A 12,427-nucleotide genomic window follows, 5' to 3' on the forward strand; every position below is an offset into this window, starting at 1 on the left:
GACAGCTGCTTCATGCTGTGAATGGACACTTTCATTCCAGCTACCACTACAGCCCTGTTTTAATAAACATAGGTTTGTAAGGTTGAGGTTGCAGAAAGCACCTGTATTACACATTGCAGCAGGGCAAGATGTCATTTTTATTTTAATATTTTATGGTAAGGGAGAACAGTCAGAGTTGATGTGTAAGCTTTGATGTCCTTGATGGAAGTAACATTAGTCATCAAAGAAGATGGAGGCAAGAAAACAAGATGAGGTATTTCACCAGATGAAGAATTCTGTGCTTCTGAGACAGCTGTAACCTCTGAGTCCCCTTCATGTTTCCCATAGCCAACCACCTGGAAAAAAATTACCACAAAAGAAATGTGGCTGTAAGCATCTCTAATTTGCATGGTATCTCATCTCATGTTCACCATAAATAGAGTCTTAAATGCAATTCAGATGGCCAGAGTAACGAGAAGTACTGAGAACCTGAACAGCAGTGTGGATAACCACCACATGAAGACAGATCACAGCGCTCCTCTGCCACACCCTGACTGGGCTCTGAGTTTGAGAGATCAAAGTTTGACATTTCAGAAGTTGGCAACACAGAGCTGACAAACACTCACGTGTACGCTGAGCATTTTCCTCTTGTTGCTTCTGTGATCTTGGAACCAGGTGACCAGGTCTGATTTTGTTAAAGACTTCAGAGCTTCAATCTGAAACCCACAGGAATGAGGTTGAAGTAGCACAGCAGTGACTCAAGTCATTTTAAAAACAAAAGACGTTTCTCTACAAACTATATCTCATTAGACAAAAGAACCCTTTTAAAATAGCCTGTAGCTTTACACTCAGAGCACCACCAGTTAAAACCACTGCAAAAGGTGATGTGTGAGTGAATGTTCCATCTGGCATCACTTAATAGCCAGGAGGGACCACCCACCTCCCGGGCAAGCCTGTCAAAGAGATACTGCTGCGTCACAACTTCATTCCAGTTCCTGTCTACTTCTTCTCCAAGATGGGAATCTTCACATTCTTTAAGTTTTATCAAAGCTGTGACCTGTAGTTGAAAAAGACAAAATAATTGATTTTAAAAGGGTTAAACCTCCCTTCATTTACTGTCACAGTCACTGAAGTGGAAAGAAAACACAAATTCCATTGACAAGGTAGTTCATGCTGTCAAACCTAACTGCAGATGTTTAGGGCAAGACTGCAGAGCAGAGTAAGGGGCAAAATTTAAAAGTGAGTTCTTTGTCCAGAAAAGAACCCATCAGAAATATGCTAGATGATAAGTATAATCAAATCCTCCCATTCAGGTGTCATTTAGCAGTTCAAGGAAGAGCTTTTCCAGATTAAGTTTTACCTGGGTGCTAAAAGCATCTTCTGGTAAATGCTTGATTTTCTCTTCAAAACAAGAAAGAAATTCCTCTATTTTCTCATCAACCAATTCAGAACTAAAAGAGAAATAAATAATTAAGTCAGGCAGAAAAACCCAACACTGCAGGATAAAATAGCAGAACAGCCCCCAGATGATGAGGGAGTGGTTGGGAGAGGCTGCCTGTCCCTGAACACCACCTTTCCTGTCACCCCGGTATCGGGGAATAGAACCAGCCCTCTGATTTTTAGCATTGCTCAAACACAGGGACTTCAGGGCACCGGTTGTGCACGAGGAACCCCACCTGCAGTCCTGAGCCCTGCACAGCAATAGTTACCTCCTACTGGATTAAGACAAAACAAGAAAGAAAAATAATGTGATGGATTGTGAGGTTTCTGAAACATTAGAACCTTCACAGATGACACCAGCCTCAGTAATGGAAGCATCATCCCGATGTAAAGGTTTGAGGCAGCAGTGCTCTGTGCTCAAAGGAAACTTTCACAGGATTGTATTTCATAAACCGCTTCAACTTCAGCACGTCAAATACCTCTGGGTATCCCCAGCTTTGAACAAAACCGTACTATTGTTCTGTCTGCCCAAAGTAAGCCAGAAGAACAGCTTATACCGGATCTACTGGGTGCCAGACTGAGCTCCTGGGGCAGAGCGTCTTCAGAAGGGCACTGTGACACTTACTTGCTCTTTGGATTACTTTTCCCTTTCAAGTCAGGCCTGCTGCAGTGTTAAGACTCTTAAGGCTATCGCTTTATTTAGGTGGTGTTTGTTTTTCAGTCACTATGTTGCAGCTGTCAGCAGTGTCACAAGCTGAGGCCAGGACAACTCTTGTGACATTCCCTTTGGGCTCACAGAATAAAAACAACCCTCCATGGTCTGAAACAGGTGAGAACTCCTGAACTGGAGCAAGTGCAAGAAGTTCCCGCAAAAGCAAACTGAAGTCAGTTGTGACCTGATCAACTGATCAAGCGGATTAAGTGAAACTCTCTCGGTGGTAATTCTTCAGCTGGATGCTGTGTAAATACACCACTCACACAAAATACAGCATGTAAACGTGGTCACTGTGTTAGTTTGACACCTCGCTATACCCCGTGGGGCTCAGCTGTTCAGTGCCTCAATACACTTGCGGTCCGCTGGACAGCGCAGACCCACGCGACACCTCCTCGAGCAGAGCTGGTCTGCACCAGCCAGCCCCTGCTCTGGAGCCTCTGCCGAGAGGTCGTCACAAACAGGCGGTGACAAAGGGTAACCACAGAGCACTTACTTGTATTTAGTTGCCTGGGTTGTTACTGTGACCGAGAAGCCAAGAATGCCAGAAGTGTTCCTGCAGGTAGGGTACACGTGGTAGCTGAGGGAAAAAAAATAAAAAGGAACAGTAAAGTCATTCCACACCCACAATTAAATTGTCATTTACAGGACATGCTGCAAGTTAAAACAGTGTTGGTTCTTTAGAACAAAGAGTCTCAGATACTAAATTCTCAATAGTCTTATTTCCCACACTTCAGTGTTTTCCCATTTTTAGGAAATCCGTTTAGGCTTGGCAGAGTATTTGTGTTTGTGTTCCTGCAAACTAATTCAGACAGCGAGAGACCTAGAGCTGTGAAGAGCCTGTTCCAGTTTCCCGAGGTAGGGGGTGCCTCCGGGGGAGGCTGTTACGCACCACAGAGCCGCTGTGAAAACAGCCCTGAGGAGTGGGGAGCTCATTTAGGAAGAGGAAGGAACAACTTGATGCTGAGTAAGTCCAAGTTAACACACTGCTAAGAGATGAATTCTTACAGGACTCAAAAGCAACGTGGCTGCAGCCTGCACCGGCGGCTGCTCTGGGGCTGATGTGTTCACGCTGCTGTTTCCGTTACTGTAACGCAGGAATTAGTCACTGTGTGCAAAGGGTTCCCAGAGTGAAAACACTAGGGACAGCAAAAGCAGGTGCATAGGAGCCGTCCTCCACAGCAAACTCACCCCAGGGTCTGCTTGGTTCTCAGGAAGTCAAAGCAAGGCTCTTCCATGTGCATCTGAAACGGAGCAAAATGCGTTACAGCAGAAGCGATGCTCCTCTGCAGCCACTCCTCCGGCTCCGCACAGGAACGTGATTGTAACGTGGAAACAACTGAAGTGCTGCACTTCCAGCTACACCCGCTGGATTAAGAGGTCTCGGTCGTCTGGGTCGGTAGCTAAGAGAGCAGCCCTCCACACTGCCCGTCACTGCAGCACCTGGGGGATCCTGTCCCAAACACTTGCCCGTCTCATCAGAGTGAGCCACAGATGTATCCTGTCCCCTGTGCACCGGTCAGCCCCATGGCCTCACCTTAGCCCCAAGTACAGTTCTCAGGGAAGACAGGGTGATGAGTTAGTTAGAGGGGACTCAAACACTAACTTACCACAAGCAGCTCCATAAGGGTATATTCCCGTAGGTTCCTGGCACCAGACTAGAAAGAAAATGAAGAATTTAGGCTGATTTTGTGGAGTTAAACACTACAGAGCAAGGCAACACCTGTGGTACACGCCTCAGCCTGGACTGCAGCTACATTACAACTCGCAGCAGGGACAGCTGGAGAGTTCCTTGTTTTCTGCAGGGGCCTCACCATGGCCTTCAGAAGAGAGGGGAGATCAGTGGTGAGGACACCAGGGAATCACCAAGGCTACTGTCACGGGCAGGGAGGGGAAGATGCCACTTTCAGGGAACCACAGACACTGCAAAGCCCACCTGGGTTTAGCCTCTTATGCCAAGGGCGTGCGCACACGTGAGGGTTCAGTGCACTCTAACACCCCTGCGCAGGGTCCGCTCTCAAGGCTGTGACTCACGTACAAGAAGGAACAGGCCAGCACACACCAAACTTATGTGTTACCTGGTAATAGACTGTCACTTCTGAGTTGGCATCGCCTTTGTTGAGAGTCTTCACCTTACAGAGCAGATGCCTGTTTGGCAAATCCACCACCTGGAACTGAACAGGGCAGGACTGGGCCAGGGGAGCGAACTGCAGCTTTCTGAAGGGAGCACAAACAGCAAAGTGTCAAATGCCTGCTCACATCTTGGTCAAAACCAATACAACACCCAGGCATTTACACACACTGTCTGACATCATCTTCCCTGTCCCCAAACCAGAAAAACATCTGCTTAAACTGCCACGAGGAAAGGTCACCTCCTGTGAACACCGGCAGTGCTGTACCCAGGAGGGGAGACGGGAATTTCTGCACCGCTCCCACCCCGATCCCTTCCTCCAGAAAAGAATCATAAATTGATTACAGTTTCTGCGTAACAAGTGGTGCAGGAGCCAAGAGATACTCACTGAACAACGTAATTCAGAAAATCTTTTGCTTCCTAGGAGAAAAAAAGCATAACATTCATTTATTTAGGAGACAGTTATTCCTCAGTTCACAACCGCATCGCCTGAGCAAAGCACAGCCGAGCTCTGTCGTGCCACATACAGCCCTGCCCCCTCTCCTTATCCCAAGTCCCTCTGGACACCCCTGCACCAAGCTGCAAGGTGAACAGTCTCCAGGCAGTTTCACACACGGTAACTATTATAAAAGGAGCATGAAAAAGCCAAAGAAATAGCATCAGCCACCACAGCAGCAAAGGGAGATACGGCCCCTCTTGTGTATGAAGTTGGAGCTCTGGGAAGGAGACCCTTGGGCTTGAGTGGAAGAAATGGGAGGAAGCAAGAGAAGCAGGAAAACTGATGTAGGAGCTGCATGTGCCACACGGTGAAAGGAGCTTAGCCCACACAAAGGCTGCAAAATAAAAGCATTTTGCAAAAGGATTCTTGGCAAATCATTAGATTCTCAGACCTCCTCCTGTTCCGCAGCTCAGGAGCGGACAGCTGACATTACACAAACCTGACCTCCCAAAGGACATTTGCATGTTTTCTTTAGGAGGCTTTAAACAGCTCGAGGAAAAGCACCACCAGCAAAGACAAACTTCCTGGCACAAATCATCAGAGCAGGTTTCTCTCCCATGCCGCCCACAGGCACTCAGGGACACTGGATACAGGGAGCTAAGCCCATTACAACCCTGTTTGAAAAAGCCTGACAGGACTATGTGCGACCTAGCGCCAGGGTAGAAGTCTTTGAGTGCAGGTGTTCGACAAGACGGAAGATGACTGGATCTCAGTGAGGTCTGATCAAACCACAGAGGCCATCAAATTTCCAAGATAAATGTACTTTGAGGGAAGCCTCCTCCTGTGGCACCACTTTGGAAATGTCTCAAATACATCAGTGCAAACAACAGTGGCAACAGGAGAAGCAAGATACAGGCCTATTTCTACCTCATTTTTCCCTCTGTCTAGTTTAAATCCAAATTCCTGGAAACTCTTGGTCAAACCAGCAACTACAGCCTCCCTGGCGTCTTATCCAGACGAGCACTCCTGAGTTGTTAGAGTGAAGCTGCCCTGTACCAAGGAGCCTCCAGATTGCCAGCCCAGGAGAGGCAGTCAGCTGGTGGGTGAGTGCGGGAACTGTGGCAACCCCGTTAAAGCACGTTTTAAGAACATGCTTGTGCGTGTGTCAGCTGCTGAAGCTGTACTTACTCTGCTCGTGAAGTTTCCTTGTACGAGACCCTCGACAAAGAGCTGTGACTTGAAAGCCTTGACAAAGGATGAGAGAGACTCGATGGAAAGGCCGTTCATCAGCGTCTGGTACTTATCTATCATGGACCACCGGCCGTGTTCTAAGATGAGGAGACGCACATCCCTGCAATGCAAGGAGGAAACAAAACCACAGGCTGCCAAGAGCTGTTTAATGTAAGGGATCTCATTTTGACTCGGGATCGCGCTGACATAGCGAGGTAGTCCCCAGGAGCACTGCTGCGGGCTGACCCTGCCCTCCCTCCGCTCTCGCAGTTGCTGCCTGGCAGTCCCGTCCGCCCCCCGTGTTTGATACGCTGGGTGCAGAGCTGCCTGAGCTCTCTAAGCTATAAGCAAACCCCTGGACAAGTCTCTACGAGCACAGCGCAGCGATGCCCGAGCTCTTCAGCCCAACCTCAGCACTTCCTGTGCAGCTGCTTTTTGCCCTCCCCCAGAACTCACTTGGCCAGAGTCTCGGGTTTGATGAGGATGTTGAAGTATGTTTTCTTCAGCTGCTCTGTTATCATTTCAAAAACTGCTGGAGTAAAGCTGAAGTCAGACAAGTAATCAATGATGAGCTGAAATAGAAGCTGTAAAGAAAACAGTTTTAAGTCACTTTTGTGGTTGGTTTTTTTAAAAAAAGAACCAATTAAACATAATCTTATACAATGATTTTAAAAAATCATCATTATTCGATCAACATAAGAGACAGACGGTGTTACCAAAGCACGTTCTTCACTAAACAATTCTGTACCAAGTTACGGTCGGCTTCTAAAGGACATTTTTAGAAAGAGAATGAAATCCACTCAATATCCCAAATCGATAGTTTCCACGTTCTGTGGAATCAAACCTGTAACTCCAGCATTTCTGTCACAGATGCTCCAGTTCTGCCTTTCACAGCTGACCAGCGCAATGACATCCCAACAGAGCAACGTTCATGATTAAAAAAAAGAATGTTCAGTCCATGCTATTTCTGTTGAGCCTCAGGGTAGTAAGTCTGACAGACAACCGGCCGTCATGTTAAAGCTCCAGTCAAGCTCTTGCCAGGACAGGCTAAGGAAGCTCAGTGGTTCTCTGCGCTGGCCACGTCTTAGGCAGCCAGTGTCTGGAGAACAGGGACAGGGGTCCCCCAGTCCTCAGCAGGCAAGCTCTTAGAGACCCAGCAAAGAAGAACCGCACCAAAATGAGTATGTTCAGAAGCTGTATCTCCAAGTCAAACTGTAAACAAAACCCCTTTCCAGCCACACTTCTCCAGAGAGCGTGCAAATAGCCTTAGCTTATGGGTGGAGAGGCCCCAGCACGCTACATGGACATGGGAGACTCACAGCTGGTTCTAAAGGAAAAGCTGTTAAAGTCTTAATGGAGAGGCAGTTATTAATCAAAGGAAGATTTCTCTTAAGCCAGCCTAAGGTAAGTAATTTGAGCTTGTGTAAGTCAATAAAACTACATCTTCATACACGTGAAAAAGCATTTGCGGCTTTACCCCGTGTCTGAAGAGAGACACACATTTTCCAGTTCAACATACCCCATGGAAACATCCGAAGCTCCAGCCAGCTGGGCTCCAGCTGCCAAGAGCGCAGGCACACCCCCGACCAGCAGCACCCGAGCAGTATGCGGAAGGTCAGCAGTACTTACAGGTAGTTTATGATTGAATCCTTTCACTCGAATGACTAAGCCATGCTCTCCAGCTACGAGCTTGTATTCCAACTGAGCAACGTCTGCTTCATAAGCTGGTTCACCAAGATTGTGGGCAAGGATGTTTACAAAAGTATCAAACAAAACTATGCTGGATGGAGAAGAGGGCAGAGGGTTAAAAAGAAAGAAAGAGGACGGAACAGAAGAAAGCTAAAAATCCAACCCAATGAGTTTGATGGTACACCCAAGAAGTTCTCCAACTGAAATGAATATTTGTGTAAAATGAGATTCAAAAACAAATCTTCAAACCCACCCAGAAATAGAATGCAAGTTTCCCTTTGTCCGGAAAGCGCATGACACTATTTAAAACTTATTTTGACATTCAGCTCTTCTTTGCAATGAGTAAGACTCCAGCTTCACATGATTTAAGATTTCTTCAAGGTAGAAGTGCACATTGTAACACACCAACGCTCAAAACATTGAATAATCACAGAAAATGATATTACTACACTGTAAAGGAATAGGGGATGGATGTACTTGGTTATGCGGAAGATCTGAGTACGAGATGATTATTTATCTAATCAAGATAAAAAAAATAGTGAGAAGCTAGAGCAAATCAGGCTACACAGCGTGGAAACCACAGCCCATGCTTTCAGATTTGTGTTATTGCCTGGATTCCAGTTCAAAGTTTGGACTTACAAAGCCCCACTGAAAACAGGTCCATAAAGGCCTTCCCCCAGTATTAGCTGTGCAGGTCTCAGCAGGCTTGTGATAAAAGCACTATGAAATTTGTTACAGATGGCAGTGCTGGCCTAAGACCAGCAGAAGTGCAGCACGTGCAGAGGGCTGTGCAACCAACAGCTGGTTTCTAAATGCTGCCGACAGTCTCTTCACCTGCTCCCAGAGGCTCCCAAGCTGCTGGTTCAGGACACGCCTCTAGACTGCTCTGTTCAGGACCACCCCCTTCTCTAAGCACTCCCGTCTGCTACGCGCGCTGCTGCCATTACATCATTTTTTCCAAAACTCCCACACCGTGACACTCCTATGCACCTGTCTGCTACAGTAACTCGCCTCACTACAGGTAAAACCATGAGGAAAGGGTAAGGACATGAGAAAGGAAGCCTTAGTCTATTCCAGTTTTCACTAGGTGTGGTAACTTCGTTACTTCACAAGATAAGAAAAACAACAATCCTCACTTCTCTGCCGACTGCTGTATCAACGGAGAGATGAGATGGAAGCGAACATAACCTGGTGGGGAAAGGGAAACTAAAATGAGCAATTAAATAAAATTGACAGCTTTCTAAAGTCACAGACATTTCCATCAGGTTGCTCTTTGGTCACAGTTTGAGTCTAATGAAAATGGTCACTTAGTTATAAGAATGTATACATTAACTCATCATCAAAAGACTTCTCTCTTCCACTCCAAAATCTTCCCTTGAAAATACCAAATACTAGAAAGCACAAAGCTGGGATTTGCAGAACACTAACTCCTATGGCGTGACCAAGACCCTCTGTTTAACCGACACTACAAATTGTGCCATTCTGCTTGAAAGCAGCAGCGTATTCTCCACATCTGTCTCGGATCCGGGCTGTGCTCTTCTCTTTCTGTATTAATTTTGTGTTCCTCTGTTCTCGAGCCCCTGTCTCAGCATCGTACCCTGCCCAAAGCTGTCCACAGTCAGACGTTCGGAAGTCAGTATGTTACAGAAATTCCACTTTTTAACCTGAGCTATCAAGCAGGGCTTTTGTGTTGCAAGGTAGTTTCGTTCACCTGCTCCTCTTTTACTGCAGCTAATAAACGTATCAAAAGGACCATGGAAAGGCTGACAGCAAACACACAGTCTGAGTAGTGAACTCTATCATGCGTTATTTGCCTTCCGATAAATTCCAGCTGGCAAAAAACCATGGAACTCCTATTTTTCAGAAAGCCCTCAGGCCTTTACCTTTTGGGATTTTGAACTTATCATCCTTCCTGTACCAGAGGCAGCCTTGTTGTGTGCTTACTATTTTGACTGGATATTCTGTTTCAGGGCAGTCAGCAACTTTCAGAGCAAAGTCAGTGGCTAACAAAAAGAGAAACCAAAACAAAACCAGAAGTCAGTGGGTTTCACAGGCTACTAGCATGTCTTCAAAGTTATCAACAAAATACATTTTTTCCCCTCCCAGCTTGCTAAATTATGATAATGCTAATTATGATAATGCTTTCCAGGAAGCAAAGAACACTTATTTTTCAGCTCCACACCAGAATAGTGGCTCAGAGGCAGTGCAGAAATGGTGCATTCCCCCAGGATACAAGTTATGGGTTTATTTTCATCTCGTTTTGACAACAAAGCCAGATGGTATTTAGATGCTTTCAAAACCAGCAGGATTAAGCAAATCTTAATTCGTCTGGAGCTGGGTGTCTGGAGCTCTGTGTTAGCTCTCACTGATTTTGTGAGGCCTGCTCTGTTATGGCTGTGTGATCTAAGGTTACACCTTACAAAAACTCAGTTCTCAAGCTTATAAATAAAAGAATATTAAATGAAATTCAGGTGAACAGAGCTTTTATTTTTTAAATTTGCAAAACCAGGCCGATGTTCAGACAGAAATTGTTTCTAAACCATAGAGAATTCTCACATTAATTATTGAGGGAAGATTTCACTCATGCTCAGGTGCCTTACCTATGTATTTGTTTTCTTCTGGAAGGTGTAAATCCTGATTTAACTCAAAGTCACTGGCCCATAAATCAGTCCAGTTCTTGTCAATATCTATTTAAAAACATAACATGCATTTAGTTCAACAGGAAGGTAACACTGTCCTATTTCCAAGGCCAGTCATCTCATCTCCTAGCTATCTCCATGAAAATTAGCAGTACTGTAGGAGTTTCTTTATGTTCCCTGGTTCATCGTAACTCCTCCTGAACCCTCTCCCATGAGCTCCCCTGGAGCAGGACTGAAGCAGTCCTATTATAAAGACAACCAAGCCTGTCTGCATTAGGAACGAGCTCTCGGCACGTCCTGGCCACCCCTGTTTTGTTCTTTTCCCTGTTCAGGACTGGAATGGCAGCCAAGCGGAGGGCTTGCTGGGATCCCTTCCTCCTGAAACAACTGTAAACTAGGGAGTGGGAATCAACTGATATCAAACAAACAAGAACAGGTTTTAGGTAGGACAGTATTTGACTAATGGTGAGGTCAGTAAAGCACTGAGATTTCCCTACGCCCACGCAGTCCTGTTTTGTGTTTTCCCCCCTTTGGTATCTCTAATGCACAAATTGGATATTATCAAAGCTTCTGCTGCTGTTTTACCTTCCACGCTGTACTGCGTTCCAAACCACCTCTCCTTTAGATGACACTGGCCTTCATTGGCAGCAGACAGCAAGACGAGGTTGGCTCTCTGAGGACTGAGCTGGTTAAGGGCATCAGCAATGATCTACAAGTTCAAGACAAGATTTCAGTTCAAACGCAGCTCTGGCTCTGCCTGACCCGGCAAAGACTTCTTAGTCTGAACACAGGAAGAACAAGATGCAACAAGCTTACAAAAAACCAAGATTTGCTTTCTGATTCAATTAACACAAAACCTATGCCTGTATCGTGCCTAACTATATAATGTAGTCACATATACAAGCATACAGTATGCCTGTATTTTCCTTACATCAAAACGTGTAATTGGTGTGCAAAGAGTATTTACCTCAGGCTTGTACTCAAACAAGAGCTGGTCTCCTGTCAGAAAATCCTCCTTCTGAAACAACTGCATGTTCTCACAAAGGCTTTCCACGTAGTCAACTGGATCTGTCTGGAAGCAAATGGATAAAGCTATTTTTCATATAATCAGAAAACTAATAGGTCAATGTCCTGTTCTGAGAAGGGCTTAACTGGTCAGGTATGTCAAGCCTAAGTTGCACGCTCTGCTTGTTATGGCATTTAGTTTTGGTTATTAAACTAAATACATTTCGTAACCATATCTAAAGCTCAGGACTCCTCTGAGAATCCAAAAATATCAGACATCATCCTTACAGAAGAAATGGCCTTGAGCACGTGTCTACCATCACGAAACCTACTAGGTTAGAGACCCGGTCGAATGCACTGCTTGCCTTCAGGGAACATAAGCAGAGTTGCTCAGTTCAAGTTTTAAAGTGATCTGGAAGCTGGAAAGAGCAACTGAGGAACTGCTGCCACTGCACAAGTATCTCTGACTCTGCTGCTCTCCTAAGTTCTCTGCCATGATGCGCAGCATGAGGAGGAAGAGATTCTCCTACTTGGACACACAAGCACAGATTGCCTTTTAACTGTCTACGCTGTCTGGTGGATACCTTCTTGCTGAGTGTTTTGGGTTTGGCTTTTTTTGAACCCAGCAGCATCACACTGTACAGGTCCAGATACAGACCACAGTTCACCTGAAAAGAGGAGAATTCAACACATCCGTGTCTTACAAATATTGTGGAAGACATGACCAAGAATTTCTTAAGACCTGTACATCTGAGGAAACATTAAACCTCTCTCGGAGCACATATCCGCTTATCTCAAAACCATGCCTCTGTACCCATTATTCTTTAGGATGGCCATGTACCAGATCTTTCCATCTCCCAGAAGATCGCTCAAAATCGACTGGCCAAAAAGGTGGGTATTACCCAGGGTAACCTGGGTGTTTTCTATCCCCACCTGGTTTGATACTGGGACATACACAATGTATTAGAGCACTAACATTTTTAGGGAACGTTAAATTCTAGCTGTGAGTACTAGAAAGAAACAAGAAGACTAGTAAGAATCTTCCAGGACTAAATAGCTTCATTGTGATAAAGAAGGCAAACTTCGAATTGGACAACCTCTGTTGGCAATGATTAAAGACAGAATCATAAAACTGTATGTAGGGCAACAGATAGTCATTCCTG

At 45.5% G+C, this 12,427-nt stretch overlaps 1 protein-coding gene across 1 annotated transcript in view; it reads right to left on the minus strand.

Annotated features, from left to right (window-relative positions):
• Window positions 1-118: 118 nt before the first annotated feature.
• The window catches only part of NRD1 (nardilysin (N-arginine dibasic convertase)), a 28,246-nt gene continuing 15,937 nt past the window's right edge, over window positions 119-12,427 (minus strand). Inside the window, exons 15-31 of the mRNA XM_010137677.1 lie at window positions 11,227-11,331; window positions 10,845-10,968; window positions 10,221-10,307; window positions 9,504-9,623; window positions 8,757-8,808; window positions 7,561-7,711; window positions 6,388-6,515; window positions 5,890-6,052; window positions 4,651-4,682; window positions 4,210-4,348; window positions 3,742-3,789; window positions 3,323-3,375; window positions 2,628-2,711; window positions 1,340-1,430; window positions 920-1,036; window positions 606-695; window positions 119-335 (exon numbers count right to left, since the gene is read on the minus strand). Coding sequence (XP_010135979.1) covers window positions 138-335; window positions 606-695; window positions 920-1,036; window positions 1,340-1,430; window positions 2,628-2,711; window positions 3,323-3,375; window positions 3,742-3,789; window positions 4,210-4,348; window positions 4,651-4,682; window positions 5,890-6,052; window positions 6,388-6,515; window positions 7,561-7,711; window positions 8,757-8,808; window positions 9,504-9,623; window positions 10,221-10,307; window positions 10,845-10,968; window positions 11,227-11,331 — 1,782 coding nt within the window. The 3' untranslated portion in view covers window positions 119-137. The remainder of the gene's footprint in view (window positions 336-605; window positions 696-919; window positions 1,037-1,339; window positions 1,431-2,627; window positions 2,712-3,322; window positions 3,376-3,741; window positions 3,790-4,209; window positions 4,349-4,650; window positions 4,683-5,889; window positions 6,053-6,387; window positions 6,516-7,560; window positions 7,712-8,756; window positions 8,809-9,503; window positions 9,624-10,220; window positions 10,308-10,844; window positions 10,969-11,226; window positions 11,332-12,427) is intronic.

The sequence above is a fragment of the Buceros rhinoceros genome, unplaced genomic scaffold (genome assembly GCF_000710305.1).
Source record: "Buceros rhinoceros silvestris isolate BGI_N320 unplaced genomic scaffold, ASM71030v1 scaffold22196, whole genome shotgun sequence".
NCBI classification, from domain to species: Eukaryota; Metazoa; Chordata; class Aves; order Bucerotiformes; family Bucerotidae; genus Buceros; species Buceros rhinoceros.